General features: G+C 44.8%; 1 protein-coding gene across 1 annotated transcript in view; it reads right to left on the bottom strand.

Moving 5' to 3' along the window:
- The window catches only part of LOC103923062 (potassium channel subfamily K member 16-like), a 17,136-nt gene extending 4,637 nt beyond the window's left edge, over positions 1-12,499 (bottom strand). The window contains exons 1-5 of the mRNA XM_009331310.1: positions 12,305-12,499; positions 10,180-10,300; positions 7,939-8,105; positions 5,703-5,871; positions 1,912-2,072 (exon numbers count right to left, since the gene is read on the bottom strand). Of these exons, the coding sequence (XP_009329585.1) occupies positions 1,912-2,072; positions 5,703-5,871; positions 7,939-8,105; positions 10,180-10,300; positions 12,305-12,499 (813 nt within the window). The remainder of the gene's footprint in view (positions 1-1,911; positions 2,073-5,702; positions 5,872-7,938; positions 8,106-10,179; positions 10,301-12,304) is intronic.
- Positions 12,500-16,794: the final 4,295 nt, after the last annotated feature.

The raw sequence follows: 16,794 nt of genomic DNA, 5'->3' as shown, positions 1-16,794 counted from the left end.
CCTCAGAAAGGTTTACTGAGAGTGAGACATATTGAGGTGAGAAGTCAGCCTTGAGGGCAACACTGGAAAATAATTTGGGGAGGGAAAGAAAGTACATATTTGGTCACGTCTACAGGCCAGGTCTTGAACCAGCAGAGCTGTTTTGGCAAGAAGTGTAGTTTTGTTTGACTGAAATAGTTATGAATTCAACTTCAAGGCGGATTGCATCTTTATGGCCTAAAATCGCTTTATAGCTGTAATTTATTCTCCCTTTCATACAGGAATAGCTCTGGCAAGGGCTGGTGTTGCTGTAACTAACACCTGAAGGGTGAGCCGAGAACAATTATTCACTGTCTGACAAAATAGGAACTTGAGGATATCACAAAAACCTGTCAAGTGACATGTTCAGCACCGTCAAAGGGAGGCACTTCATGTACTGAACCTATGGACTGCCTTGGGTGGGTCCTGTGGGTGCTGATGTGAGTTCAGCATTTGGGCAGTTTCATGGACTTTGAAGTACAGAGTCCCCACCTCTTGTTTGGGCAGCCTTTGAGCCACCAACTACTGGAAGAGGGATTGCACCCCAGCGCGGGAGCATGGCAGAGCTGCCTCGTTCTTACTCTATTTGGATGAATATGCTAGTAGGCATGGTCAGAGACAGGATATTGGACTAGACTGACTTGTAGTGTAACCATATACACCCATGCGACTTTCCACCTCTATGACTGTGACTACCACAGCTGCTTTGCCAACACTTCAGGGTAGGGTTTTTGTGCACTCTTGACACACACAAGGCACCTGACGCGTAGATTGAGCCTTTAAAGGCCAGGGTCTTCACCCAGGGATGGCCTGCATGCCAGGCAGTACATCTGAAACACCGTGCCCAGATTTGACATCCTTTTTTCACCTGGTTGAAGGGAAGGCTGCACTGTTTAGACAACACTCACACTTGGAAAACTACCTTAGCACAGCACAACAGAATTGTTTTTAAATTACTACGGAATACAAACATAGCAGCAGTGAGGACTCCTCCATTCAAACCAGTCTCTGTTCTTATAAAATGCTTATAGAATAAAATTATAAAATTTGAATTAAAGACATGGGTTTATATGTTCTCTGTAAACACCATCAGAAAAGTTTTTCAAAGCCATAGAGATAAAAGGTGAAATTGCCTTTTTCATCTTAGTATAAAACAGGAAGAGGTAGAATTAGTAATTTCTGCCACACTAACCTTTTTCTAACCCTGCCCATTTAGATACTTCCAGTGTCTCTGAACTGAGCCTAGGTCTTGTCCTTTAAACATATCTTTCAGATCATAATAACTTATCCAATATGATGGCTCAAATCAGGCATCTATTAAGTTATATACCTTTATTTCTTCTTCCAAAGGTGCTATGCAATGCCTCAGAAAAGCTTGTGCATTTCAGTTCCTGGAAGAGACATGATTTCTTGCAAGCAGCAAAATCCAAATAGAACCAGCAAGCTCTACCGTGCCCCTCTTCCACTTTTTGTGGGAGCACCTTAAAAATGCCTTGCAAAACAAGTGCACTTCTCAGGTTATTAGCACAACCTAGCTGCAAATTGAGGAGCAAATTTCTTACCATTAATATTCAGGCTTTGTGTAACTGTAAGTCTTGAGTTCTGAAAGGTCATATGTCAGCAAAAGGTAGGAGAAATTTTATTTCCATGGGTATTTCTTTAGAATAATTCACTAGCAACTCTCCAATGAAGAATTCAATTCCCATATGTTATGGCAATAGTTTTGCTATAAGAAAAAACATTTTTTTCATTTTTTGTGTGTTCAGAATCTGCTGCTAATGACTCTATTTTCTATGCGTCCCCTCCAGCACGTGGTGGCAGTAGTTCTTCTTCTGGAATAAATTGAGCAGGCCAGCATCTTCTTTGTTGGCTTGCTTCATTGTCCTTACTCACCTTTCCAATTTGATGGAGATCCTTGACAATTATTTTTTCAGTATCTTCTAGTACTGTTGTCAATAAATTAAATAGGAGAGCAATCCAGGCAAGGCCGAAAAGAATCCAAATGGCCACCAGTGTTCGGTAGTAGGAAAAGTAATTCCTGCCAGGCTGTTTACCTGCAGATAAGGGGAGAGAAAGAAGAAGAAAATTAACAAGTTAAAATTGCTTTGCCTGTGTAAAGTGGGACAGCCTAATGGATTCATCAATATATTTTACATTGAGTACTTTAAGGAGACTTTTTCATTGTAGTCGAGTCTCTCACCTCCCCAGCATTAGGTTAAGGCTGGGCAAGTCTCTTTGTTGCAATAAACTGACATATGCTAGCACAAACATGCTGGCCTGTCAAAAAGATATACTGGGATTGAGGCGAATTAGCAGCAGACCAGGATATTTTTTCCCCTTATAGCATACCAATCCCATTCAACCTCTGCATCTACAGGTAAATGCAATGATATGGGAAGTAGTGTAAAATTGTATTATCTTGAAAATATTCCCAAACTCCCAAAGCACAAAAAGCAGAGCACAGTGGGCCACGATAACCACATGACTATTACTACCTAGGTTATTGTAATTCTGTGTATTTCTATAAAGTGTGATTATAACCTAATAAATATTTGCTTTAAATTATAGGTACCCTTGATGATACAAAGAGACTAGTTGCAATTCCTACTTTACTTTTGAACAGCTTCAGGAGCTTCCTCCATTAAAAAATTAGGTGACTGATGAGAACTCACTGACACATGCCAAGAACACAACTTTCTGTGTTGGAAACTAGTGGACCAAAGCTTATTTCATGCAGTCCAAACCTCTTAGCATCAGCCAGTATCGCACCCCCACTTTTCTGCATGGGTCATTTCACTTGTTTCTTCAGATGTCAGCAATCTACCAACAACATACAGAGAGCATTTGTTCTTACTGCACTTAGTCCCACACAATGTTATCATCGTGATACAGCTGATATGGCCCTGACATCTGCAGGAAAACTTGGTGATATTGCTTATTGAGTGCTATAAGTCACTGTCAAGGGTGACTCTACATAGTAGATAACACAGCTATGTGCGTGGACAGGGAGATCACCACAAACCTGGTGGATCATTTCCCATTGTGAAGCTGCCCAGAAGGAGCCAGGATGCTGGCAACTCTTTTCAAGTCCTGCAGTGCTCTGTACTGCGTAGATCAATGTGCAGGATTTTTGTACTTCATCATGCAAGAGCTCTGGAAATGGGGCAGGATTGGGCTGGTTTGTCCTCATGGATAGCTATCCAACAGCTGTTTCTTTTTCTTCTGTTGGGGTTGAGTTGGCAGAGGGGATGCCAGCACTACCCAGCCTCTCCAGCAGACTCAGAAATTAAGGTCAGCAGGGAACATCAGACAGTGTCTGGAAAAGCTTGTGGGCTCCCTCTGCCAAAGTCCTCAGCCTGATATAAGCATATCCTTTTGTGCTCTTATCTGAAGTTCATGATGTGGGGTTGGCAAAGCAACCAGTAATATCTTTGTAATGTTAACTCAAAGCTGGACCTCAGCAGGGCATAGATTTGGTTTACAGCCCAAGGGGAGTTTCACCCTAGAAGTATCACCTATGTATACATGTATTACAAACAGTTAAATCCAGACTCCGCCATCTTCCTAGGATGTCTCCCTACCCAAAACAGGCTTTATCTCATGCTTGAAGTACAACAGCTACAAACCAGTTTTGAATTACTAAAATGCAAATAAACTCAAACCTGTTCTGTTCCATTTGGCCAGCGCACATCCATTTGTCATCTGTAATCAATTCTAAATGCGTAATACTCAGAGCAGTCATTGATTCTGCTTGTTTCATTGTGAAGGTGTGAAGCGTTACACTTATCATCATTTTATCACCGTTGTTTAAGGCCAATTGAAATAAATACTGCAGGGAAAAACATTTCAGCTCCAGTTAAGTCATCCTAAGGAAGATGAAGTCACAGAGCCAGGAGGCCTATCCAATTGTTATCTTTTAACTGTATTTGTAAAATAATATGGCTGCAGAGGAGAAAAGTCCTATGGAGGTAGTGGTTTTCAGGCTGTGACTTGCTGTCATTACTGTAAAGCACACTTGTAATTTGGACAAGGGAAAAGAATGCACCAGTTTGATGTCCACTTCTTCTCCTGCATGGCACCAGCCACTCTCCACTTCCCTGTATTTCATGTCACTGAAGTTTGAGGTGCTCAGTATCACACAGGCTAGGTTTATCAGTCCTACAGATGGTTAGGAAAGAAATGCCTGTGCCCTATTGTCCTCCACTGCAATGACAAAGATTGGCCCCAGCCACTGTTGTGTGATACAGATTCCCTGCTGATGACTGAGTTCTGTGTCATGTTCATGGCAATACTGTTTAACCACTGTTGGAGACAAAGACTCTTTCTCTGGATTATGTGAAAAGGGGAATTTCAGGGGACGCTGGTTTCCTGTGCTTTGTAGCAAGAGGGAGTAGGTAGCTGGTTGGGATCAACTGAGGAAATGTGGCCTAATCAACTCATTGCCATTGCATGAATTAACCATCAACTAGGCTACAAGATCATTACGATCACTAAACTCATGCAAAGAAGCAAGATGTCAACTGTATTGTCAAAGCACTACCCAGCCTCTCCAGCAGACTCAGAAATTAAGGTCAGCAGGGAACATCAGACAGTGTCTGGAAAAGCTTGTGGGCTCCCTCTGCCAAAGTCCTCAGCCTGATATAAGAAACCTTGCAAACACACAGCAAGGCTGCCAGCCAGTCTCCAAGGCCCCTCTTGCATCTCTGCAAGGCTTGAGAGCCTAGGGTTTGTTGTGTGGTTGATGTCTGTCCATCGGAAAGGGACATAAGGCTTCCAGATTCTCTCTAGGGACAGCACTGGTGCTCAAGTATTAGCTTCAGAGCTTCCTTGTCATATCCCCACTGAAGAGAAGTTCAGGGTGGCAAGATGTGGGCAGGACAGGTTGTTGTAGAGAAATCTTTGATTCTGCATGGAGTCCAGGTATTTGATTGCTTCTTTTGTGGACACTGATTTGGCTCCTGGTGATCATTTTGGAGTTCCTCTGTAAGCTTGTTCCATGGACAGTGTATTTTGGTCAGCAGATCCACAGAATTGTTTCAAGAAGCACTCCAGCATGCTGGAGTGTAGCTTAAACAGTTCGTCTTCAGGGGAAATCCTAAGCTCTGGTTTGTGAAGACAGAGAGCCTCCAGTGATGCATAGGAGACTAAAGGTCACTTTTGCAGTAATATATATGTTTAAGCCCCACTTCATGTAGAATGAGATTTCCCCACTTTCCCATGACTGGGATTTCCACCTCTCAGTCTGCTGTGTAAAATCATGTCTTCTGAAACATGACCACTTACTTCTTTACTCTACACTTTGAAACTTAAGTCTTAGATGGCTAAAGCAGGGATACATGCCTTACTTTGTATGACTATCGCAAACTGTTCCCTTTTGGTAAATGCAAATTCCTAGGCTCCTTGAATTCTCCCCCTACACTTCCCCTTCCCTCCCCAAAATACTTGGCTTCTTTGCACCCCAAAGCACCACATTTCATTATGTTTAGGCAATTTTGTGCTTTTGTCAGCACATGCAATCCCAGAGAAATGAGTATTTCCCCCAGAACTGTACAAGGCAAAGACTAGTCAGACTCAGACAGAAGATTTGTCTCTACAGTACAGTGGTAGCCTGTGCAGTCAACCCATGGTAATTACAGTCATAACCCTGGCACTTTGCTGTGTCTCCTCTCTGAAATCAACCTTACCTACTACATAATCTCCAAAGCCAATGGTGCTGAGGGTGATAAATGCGAAGTAAATTCCTTCACTGTAGGACCAGCCTTCTGTTATCTGGAAGAAGAGTGATGGCAAGCACAGAAAAACTAGGATGCCTGTTGCCAGGAAGAACAAAAGGGTCAGAAATTTTATCTTCTTCTGAAAAAGAAAGAAATAAATTCAATTATAATCATGATTTGACACACTAACAGCCCATATATAATGGTGGCTATTCAAAATGGGTGGCTATCTAGGAATACCTACTAGGACCACAAGAACTAAAGGATTTGTATTGAGTGCTCTTCCTCTAAAAGTACCCTAGCCTTGCTCTGAAGCAGGGGGAAGCCAAGCCATGTATTATGGGTGTTGCATGTCCACAGTAGCCCTGGGAGATGTAGTCTTTTATCTGATTGTATCAACCTCCAGTGACCATGAGAATAGGAGGAATTCCTATCCAGTGACTTTTACTGGAGTCAGACTATTTCCGCTTTTCACCAGACAACTTCATTTTTAGTTTTTAGGTATTCAGGTGTGGCACCTAAAGAACATTCAAATTTGCCTGGGAAAATAGACTTTTTAAAAAAAATATTTACATCATTTCTGACAGTACTATCTCCAAGAGTCTTGATTATTGACTATATTTCTCATTGCAGCAGTGCCACAACTTGGCTCCTACCCAGTGGATAATTTACTACAAGAAGACCTTTAACAAATGAGATCCTGATGAAGAAGTGCCTGGACAGTGACTTTTGAACCATCCTACTTCCCAGCAGTCATGAAGAAGCCTTGACTGGAGAAAAAGACCTGCTATATATTAAGATTTATCAGTGGCGTGGTTTAACCTCAGTTGGCAACTGAACACCACACGGCCGCTTGCTCACTCCTCCCCCACCCCCAGTGGGATGGGGGAGAGAATTGGAAGAGCACAAGTGAGAAAAACTCATGGGTTGAGATAAAAACAGTTTAATAATTGAAATAAAATTATAATAATAACAATAATACACAAAGCAAGTCATGCTCAGTACATAAAGTGGGGAAAGCTGGCTGGGGGGGGCCGCCGCTCGGGGACTGGCTGGGCATCGGTCGGCGGGTGGTGAGCAATTGTACTGTGCATCACTTGCTTTGTGTATTATTATCATATTATTATTATTATTATTTTATTTCAATTATTGAACTGTTTTTATCTCAACCCACGAGTTTTTCTCACTTGTGCTCTTCCAATTCTCTCCCCCATCCCACCGCGGGTGGGGGGGAGTGAGCAAGCGGCTATGCGGTGCTCAGTTGCCGACTGAGGTTAAACCACAACAATCAGCCAGACACACATACAGTTTATGTACAGAATTTTATAAGACCAGATTGTCCGGAAATTAATGGCAACCGTTGGATAATTTTTTATGGCTTTGTGCATTGTGCATGTGCTTGGGTCTATATCTGATCGAGCCTTATGTTCTATTTAAGTTCGCCAGACATGGGGAGAAATTTAGCAATTTGAACAGGGTTGTCTGTAGCATTCATACCTTGTCCTAAATACCAATTACCTGGAAGAGAATTATGGTAGGAGACACAGAAAAGCTATTCTCACTTCCTCAGTAGTGGTGAGAGAAGGGGAGGAGCTGCAAATAACTTGGGGCATAACCAGGCAAGACACATCCTGTCTCTAGCCCTTTACAGGTGCCTCCTCACCTTTCAGCAACTGGGCTCAAATGGACAACTTCAGCCTGATGTTTCCTTTCTGTCAAAGTCAAGGGAGGAGAGGGATTGAAGGACTGCATAATGAATAAGGAGGGGTGACACAATAGGTATTGAGTCAATATCCACTGAAACCCCTACTGCTCACCTGCTTTTTGCTGCCTCAAGATGAGATGTTTAATCATCTCTTTACTGGTTATAAACGGAGACACATACTTCCCTAGAGTGTTAGCTCCTGAGATAAGTGTCTAGAGAAGTGGGATGAGGCGCCAACTCTCTCCATTGATTGCTGAAGGGGGCTGGATATCTGCCATTTAGATGGGTAGACAAAATGCATCCCTTCCTCTGAATATCTCCTCTATGGTTGCCTTGTCTGTTTAGCTCTGCAAGTGAAAAATGTGTCTTTCCCTCTCCTAGCACAATGTCTAACACAGCATGAGAACAAATATAATGGAGGATAATGCCAGCATATATCTTGAGAAAAAAACCAACTAGAAATGAGCATATAACTGTGCCTGAGTAAGTAAAACCAATTACCTTTCTCATTCCTTTCTCGTACAGGAATTTCCCCAGCTTTTTACACAGCAGTGAGAGCATTTTACCGACACGGTGCAGAAACACAATATTCAGAGGGATTCCAAACAGAGCAAAAAAGACACAGAAGATCTGGCCCCCAGCAGTTTTAGGACGTAGCGTGCCATAGCCTATGAAAAAAGATGGGTCAGAGGAGATATTCCAGAGAACTGGAGCAGTCCGTGGTCACATTCACACCTACCCCAACCTGGCCTGCCTTTGACCCCAAAAGATGTGGCTAGCACTTCTCAGTCCACATGAATTCTTTTTTCTCTGAAAAAGGCAGTAAGCAGATGAAGTGAGTCACCCTGCATGTTTTGGGGGATGCAGAGAGCACTGTGTGCTCCCAACCTAGCCTTAGTGGGAATGAAAGCACAATCTAAAAGCAGTTACGGAAAACATGCTCTGTCCTGTGACAAATACATGGAAAGACAGAAACCAGAAGTCTGGGGACCTGGAAGACATCAAGACTGGAGTCCCAGGCTGTTTGCCATGTCAGAAACATATATAGCCATTTCTAGCTTCTCGTCAATCTGCCTGTGTGTTAGTGACCTCCCTGGCTAAATGCCAGTAAGTTGGTATGTCTGGATACTGGCTTCAGTCCTGGAGGCAGTACAGTGTGCATTAGAATAGATGGTGCTAATTAGTCCAGGCCTTACTGGTGGCTGATTTATTCATGCCAGAGAGATATTTGTCTTAAAGTCCTACTAAAAGAGGATTTATCTAAGTAGCGGAGCAACGGCTGCAGAACTCCAAACATGTCCTTTAATGAACTGGAGAATTTGTTGCTCTTAGACCCCATGAGGTACATCCCTGAGTGCAAGAGTCCTGTACTTTGTGTATGTCCTTACTCTATCAGTGACCCTGAGAAAAGGCACTTTCCCGAGTACAGTTCATCTCAAGGCATCCATTACTTGGAAAATGCAATGTTTTCTTCATGTGAAAAGACAAATAAAACAACTGAGTGATTTATTGGCTGCTAGGCCCCCAAATGCTTGAGCTGTCTTGTGCTCCCTGTTGCAGAAATATTCCATTTTCATTACAAAACCTGGTGAAGATGAGTGGAAGTACCTGATGTACCTTCACAACAGACCTCTGTGGTGAAGGTGCAGAGAAACAGGCAAAGTTGCACTTTTCCTGGGACAGCCTGTCTGCCTCACTAGGGAAACAAATTTGACAGGAAGCAATTGATTTGTATGGCAGAGAACTGCTGTAATGAAAAAATACAGTAATACAGGTGGTGGTAAGGAACGGATTGGCTAGTAGCAGGGTGCTGACAAACTAGGGAAGCTTTATCGATATGTGAACTTTGTTGTAACCGTGGAACATTTGTCATTGATGTGATGGGTCAGAAGCCTTTATTTCTTCTACAGCAGGAGGTCTCCACATGGGTTCATGCAAAACCTGCACACCTACCATGATGCTGAACACCACTGGGGCCCTTGTGACATCTCACACTCATGGATCAGTGGAGTAGCTGTGCCTAGGGTGTAGTGGGAGTGAGGCCTCAGCTTCACTCTGCAAAAACATAGATTTGACTTTACCTACACAAGAGTGTGAAGCAGGAGCCAACAGTGTGGATTTTATGCTTAAATTTGGCAGGCCTGCATTTTTTGGGATGCGTATTTGAGAGAAAGGGAGAGGCAGGCAGGGGCAGGCAGCCCCTGAAAAGGTCAGAACAGCTTGAAGCAGCAGTGTAAAAGTCTCAGCATTTGCCTTGCCGCCTTCCCATTCTTTTTTCCTCTTGGCATATTACTAGTTCAATATGTGCACTAACAGCTCAGCACAGGTTATTGAGACAGTGTCCATGCCCCAGAAGAGTTCACTTCTTTCCTACCATTCTTTTATGCTTTACAGCACTCTTGGATTTAAAGCCTATTTGACCCTAGAATAAAGACCAGGAAAGTGAAGTTTATCTCCCACCCACAACTGGCAGCAGAGTGAACATTTTAACAGATGGCTCAAAAAGATGAAACAAGTGGGAAATAATATGAAAGGCCACTGGTATTTCACAAGCCAAAATAATGCATGAAGAGCTGTGCAGTGGTGAGGTCTCAGAACCAAGTCTGTTGCTGCTTACCATCCATGACAATGAAGGACTGGAGTTTTTATCCTTGAAAGTATTATTCATTCAGGTCCTAATAACCAGACATAATAAGCATCACATGCACACAAACACACATACATGGAAAGCATTAGACCTACCTATTGTGGAGACAACTGTGCCTGCAAAGAAGAAGGAGTTACTGAAATCCCAGTTGCTGTCTTCAATCTGTGATTCATTTCCAACAGGGTATACTCCATTCTGAATGGCTTCAGTTAGGTTCTGCGAGGGAAAGCAAAGTTTGGTATCAACATCGCTGCTTTTCTCAAGTGCTTGCTGCAAGAATACTACAGATTTAGCCAACTACTCCTCCTTTTCTGTGAATACCACTCACCTGTCCTCAGTGATACTCTGACACTATTCCCACCTTTACCTGGAAGGTTGGGTAGCAGCCAGCTGGTGTTTTTGAGTGTTAGTCTTTTGACTTGTTTATGCTGACTGCTGTAGTTGGTGTTAGGAGAACTTGTTTCTTTTAGCGTGATCAGGGACCTCGGTTCTTTTAGGCTAAGTACTTTGGAAAAAAATGATTCTATGGATGACTAGGACATGGCAGAGCAACACAGCGCACTGGCTTAAGTGATGAAGTGGCTGGCTGCTGGTTTTGAGCTTGCCCTTGAGACGGCAGTGGTGGATCCAGTATCTAATCACCCACCTGTATGCAGGCACACTAAGCAGTGACTCTGATCCCTCCCAGGAGGGCATCAGTGAGTTATAGCAGGGTACACATGACATACACAGAGACTTTCATTTTAAGGCTGTATTTTGATTAGTGTCACAGATTTAAATTCAGAGAAAGTCCATTGATTTGCAAAGCTCTTGGTGCAACCACAATCAGAATTCAGCCTGACATATACACTCTTCTCCAAACTGCATGCATGAACACACATGCACATATTGACAATGTGGCCTTTGAGATGAGGTTAGATGAACATCTGTCAGAGATGGTTTGGGTTGAGTTGAGACTGCCCTGCCACAGGGGGTTTGACTAGGTGTTTCTCCCAAGCCCCTTCAGCCCTATCATCTGTCATGTTATGCATTTTCAGACTCTTCCCTTCTTCCTTGGTTTTAATTTTAATAATAATAATTAAAAAAACCAAACAGTATCCAGCTGTCCCTGCCTTTAACAAACAGAGGACATTGGACTGGACATCTGGAAGGCAGGCTGGTTTGTACAGAAACAGCCTAGATAAAATCCAGGGCTGAGCCCCACCAGAGGCAAGACACAAGCTGGAATAAACTGCACCAGAAAAGTCTTCCCCACCCCCTCTTCCTCCTTCACTATCTTTTTTCCTGGTGTCCCAGAAAATCAAGGCTAACAGAAATCATTCCACAGCCGTTGCACAAAGATTTCATTGTCTTGAAAAGTTCCTCTTTTTTTTTCTCCTCCCCAAGCCGCAAAAAAAAAAAAAAAAAAAAAAAAAAAAAAAAAAAATCCAAGGTGAAGAGGGTGCATGCATATGTGAACTGGGGGCTGGATCGCTGGTTGTGTTATTGGAAATACCAGTTCTTCCCCTCCTTTCCTTATCCTGCAAACTGGCCTGTTAAGAGCTCCATTAGTTTCCTATGAGGAAATGCTTACAGCAAGGCTATTTGCACTCCCCATTTTCTTCTGCATTGTAGCAGATAGAGGTAGGAAATACTGAAGATGAAGACACAGCTGTACTTGTTCTCAGCTTCCTGTGCCGTGACCAGAAATGTCTTTCCCTTGGCCAGGCTACCTGTTTCACTTCTGCAGCATCTTCAAAAAGTAAACCCTGACTATGCCACCTTCCTTGTAGTGATTTGTTCTTCTTTATTTTGCCCAACAGATTATTTCAGACCTTGCCACATTGTTCCTCTGTGCTATCTGTGACACTGTTGTAAGTGGCAAACACACCCATTCATTTCAGACAGCCTCATTTTTCCTGCCATGCCACCCATTGTAGATGAGCACAGCCCCACCGAAAGCCAAATCAACAGGAGGCAAGACCCCAAACAATCAAGACATCATGGGATGGGGACTGTTAATAGCTAACACACAAGATTTTGCCAAGCTACACAAGCTGTATTTACCATCAGTGTGACCTGCCTGCTCAGCCTGGAGAGTGGGCTTGGGGTTTGCTAAAATCATCCAAATGACCACATCAGTAGGAATGCAGTGAAATTATCTGTATCAAGGCTGAGTAGGAAACAACATCTGATGGGGGAACAGGAGGGAGAAAGGGCTTCCGCAGGGCTGGCACTTACCTTCATAAACTGCTCCATCTCTGCCACTGTGAGGTGGGTGAAGTTCTGCAGAAAAGCCTCCTTCATCTGGGCAGCTGCTATTTTCTCCTGCTTCTCAGCAGTCCTCTCCAGTGCCTGGAACACGGCTGCACCCACCAGCAGGTAGACGAAGTAGCCGACCACCAGCAAACCTGTCTGCAGCTTGCTACTGCACATGGCCTTCAGTGGGACACAGCAAGGGATGGGTAATGAAAGGTGGCGATTGGTAAACCCCTCACGGTCCTGGGAAGCCTCCCCCAGGCAGGAACAGCCCTCCCAGCTCCAGTTTCCGCTGGGATCCTGCGCTGACAGGGACAGCGAGCTGTCAAATACATTCATGGGGAAGTTGGGAAAAAAAACCCTCACAAACCCAACCCCCCAAAAAAAACTTTCCACTCTCTGGGCTGCATGCTGTTTAGGGATTTCCTCCTGTCTGTGAAACTCTGCCTTGCTGAGTTCTCAGGAAAAGTGGGTCAGGATGTGAGGAGCTGGCTGGTGGCCATCTCCTGCTCAAGAGGCTCTGGGGACAGGTGAGGATAGCCTGCAAAGTGCCCACAGGGGAGTTTGCTTGGGAAAATATTATTTTCACTCCTCTGCCTCCTGCTAACTCCGAGAACTGGATTCCAGGGCAAGCCCCAATGACCTCGGAAGCCCCTTCTTGCCCTGTGTTCAGTGGTAGCTTCAGGGAAATGCAGCTGGGCTGCTCTCCTGGGCTTCATTTGTCTGCTTGCAGCGCACGGCAGAGTCATGCAGCCCTGCACGGTCACAACAGCTTGCAGCAAAACTTTGGACATAGAGGTAAATGGCTGCAGGTTGCATATGTGCCAGGCCTGGACAGGTTCTTCTGCCAACATTCAAGAGAGGACATTACAGTCCTGGGTGCACAATTAGATGGATGAAAAAACGGTTATGCCATTAGATTCATAGAATCATAGAATTGTTTAAGTTGGAAAAGACCCTTAAGATCATCAAGTCCAACCGTTAACCTAACACTGCCAAGTCCACCACTAAACCATGTCCCTAAGCACCACATCTACACGTCTTTTAAATACCTCCAGGCATGGTGACTCAACCGCGTCCCTGGGCAGCCCGTTTCAATGCTTGACAAGCCTTGCAGTGAAGAAATTTCTCCTAATATCCAATCTAAACCTCCCCTGGCACAACTTGAGGCCATTTCCTCTCGTCCTATCGCTTGCTACTTGGGACAAGAGTCCGGCACCCACCTCGCCACAACCTCCTTTCCGGTAGCTGTAGAGAGCGATAAGGTCTCCCCTCAGCCTCCTGTTCTCCAGGCTAAACAACCCCAGTTCCCTCAGCCGCTCCTCAGAAGACTTGTGCTCTAGACCCTTCACCAGCTTCGTTGCCCTTCTTTGGACACGCTCCAGCACCTCTGTGTCTTTCCTGTAGTGAGGGGCCCAACAACACTGAACACAGTGTTCGAGGTGCGGCCTCACCAGTGCTGAGTACAAAGGGACAATCACTTCCCTCGTCCTACTGGCCATACTGTTTCTGACACAAGCCAGGATGCCATTGGCCTTCTTGGCCGCCTGGGCACCCTGCCGGCTCATATGCAGCCAGCTGTCGAGCAACACCCCCAGGTCCTTTCCACCGGGCAGCTTTCCAGCCACTCTTCCCCAAGCCTGTAGAGTTGCATGGGGTTGTTGTGACCCAAGGGCAGGACCCGGCACTTGGCCTTGTTGAATCTCATACATTTGGCCTCGGCCCTTCGATCCAGCCTGTCCAGATCCCTCTGTAGGGCCTTCCTACCCTCAAGCAGACCAACACTCCCGCCCAACTTGGTGTCATCTTCAAACTTACTGAGGGTGCACTCGATCCCCTTGTCCAGATCATTGATAAAAATATTAAAGTTATTCAGAGGTTAATGGTTAATAGGTTGTACTTTGCCTAGTGTAGTGTAGTAGCACAGGGGTCTGTTCTGAAGTCTGTCCTGAGGTCTGTCCTGTTAAACATCTTTATCAGTGACCTGGAGAAGGTGACAGAATATACTCTTATCAAGTTTGCAGGTACCAGCAAACTGAGAGGACAGGTGATGTGCCTGCAGGCAGGTCTGTCACCTCATAAGGCTGGAGGAATGGGCCAACAGGAACTTTATGAAATTCAACAAGGACCAATGCAAAGTCTTGCCCCTGGGAAAGTGGAATGTCTTGCAAGGATACAGGCTGAGGACTGACTTACTGGGGATCAGCTCTGAGAAAAAAACCTGAGGGTCTGAAAGGTTGCACAATTTCCATCCTTGGAGATTTTCTAACACCCAGCTGTATAAAACCCTGAGTAACCTCAGAGCTGATGTTGCTTTGCGCAGGAGGTTGGACTAGAAACCTGCTGAGGTCTTTTCCCACCTGAGTTATCCTGTGATCCTGTGATGTCATGAAAGACTTCATTATAGAGAAGTCCCATTGGAATCAGTACACAGATGCTTTGTTTGCTGGGGCCAGAGATCCGATCCAGGCAAAATCCCCACAAATGTTAGAGGCATGTCAGCCTGTACACCCTTTAGGATCAAACCTGTAGGTTTTGAAGTTCTTTTCACATTTTTATGGCATACCAAGAGGTTGTCACAGTGTTGTCATCTGACATGATGTACTGGGCCTAGCTAGGATAGAGTTAATTTTCTTCATAGCAGCTCATACACTGCTATGTTTTAGATTTTTGACCAAAACAGTACTGATAACACATTAATGTTCTAACTTTTGCTGAACAGTGTTTGCACAGCATCAAAGCTTTCTCTGTTTCTCACTCTGTCCCCCTAGGGAATAGATTGGGGGGTGCACAATACATTGGGAGGGGACACAACTAGGCAGATTATCTGAACTAAACAAAGAGATATTCCATACCATATCACATCATGCTCAGCAATAAAAGGGAAAAGAGGGGCTTTAGGGGGATTAGCCATCTTTTGCTTGGGAACTAGCTGGGCATTGGTCTCTCCACAGGAAGTGGTGAGTGATTGCTTTTGCATCACTTGTTTCATTTTGTTTTATTCCCTCTCCTTCCACTTATACTTCACTTATTAAACAATTTCCTTGTTTGTTTGTTTGTCTGTTTTATCTTGATCCCCAAGTTTTCTTGGTTTTATTCTTCCTTTCCTCTTCCACTGTCCCACTGAGGGTGGAGGGAGAAGTGAGTGAGCGACTGTGTGGTGCTTATTTGCCCACTGGGCAGACAACACATGACCTGCCTGTTTGTGTCTCAGTGTCAGGAACAGTGGATGACCCCAAGGGTCTGCATGTCTTAAAGAATTCCTACACTCTATTTTTTTCTCACACGACCAGAAGATGAGTATAGAAGAGTGCTTGCAGACAGTCACTAATGCCTCTGGTTCTGAGTGTGCCTGGATTGGTTCCCTAATCATTCCCTGGAGTGTTTCCCATTAAACTCTTGGCCTCCTTAGGAGAAGACTCCACTCAGTGGCTGAAAATCTCTGTGCCTTTCCAAGAGTTTGATGATTCGTCACCCCCAAGCATGAACGTACCAAGACACCCACTCAAAAGCACATACTCATTGGTCCTGGCTTGGAGTATGACTATGCCCTCCTTCATCATTGCATTTGTCAGGATTTCCTAGTTAAGTCGTGGCTTCTAGGAGGTATTGATATATCTCCTACGTGGTGAGTGCACAGCTGTGCCTTCATCTCCCCACCAACCTACGAGATCTCCAATGAACTCTAAAACTCCCTCTGTGTGCTGTTTACCTGCCTCCAGGCTCCTCGGGGATCTTCATATTAAGGTCCTCCAGGTGGCCTGGGGTCCCTGGTTTAAGAATGATGAGATGTCCATGACTTCTTATGTTCCAGAGAATATCATGTAAGATAGACTTAGCTTTTCATGAAGAAATGCTTGGCCGTAACACTGTATGTGACTAACCTGCTTGACTAACCTGATCTCCTTCTATGACAGGGTGACCCACTTAGTGGATGAGGGAAAGGCTGTGGATGGTGTCTACCTAGACTTTAGTAAAGCCTTTGACACCGTTTCCCACAGCATTCTCCTGGAGAAACTGGCCGCTCGTGGCTTGGACGGCTGCACTCTTTGCTGGGTAAAAAACTGGCTGGATGGCAGGGCCCAAAGAGTGGTGGGGAATGGAGTTAAATCCCATTGGCGGCGGGTCACAAGTGGTGCTCCCCAGGGCTCAGTACTGGGGCCAGTTCTGTTTCATGTTGTTATCAATGATCTGGATGAGGGGATCGAGTGCACCCTCAGTACGTTTGAAGATGACACCAAGTTGGGCGGGAGTGTTGATCTGCTTGAGGGTAGGAAGGCCCTACAGAGGGACCTGGACAGGCTGGATCGATGGGCCGAGGCCAACTGTATGAGGTTCAGCAAGGCCAAGTGCCGGGTCCTGCCCTTGGGTCACAACAACCCCATGCAGCGGTACAGGCTTGGGGAAGAGTGGCTGGAAAGCTGCCTGGAGGAAAAGGACCTGGGGGTGCTGGTCGACAGCCGGCTGAACAT

Source organism: Pygoscelis adeliae, unplaced genomic scaffold (genome assembly GCF_000699105.1).
Source record: "Pygoscelis adeliae isolate BGI_AS28 unplaced genomic scaffold, ASM69910v1 Scaffold199, whole genome shotgun sequence".
Taxonomy (NCBI): Eukaryota; Metazoa; Chordata; class Aves; order Sphenisciformes; family Spheniscidae; genus Pygoscelis; species Pygoscelis adeliae.
This window is presented reverse-complemented; position numbering and strand designations above follow the sequence as displayed.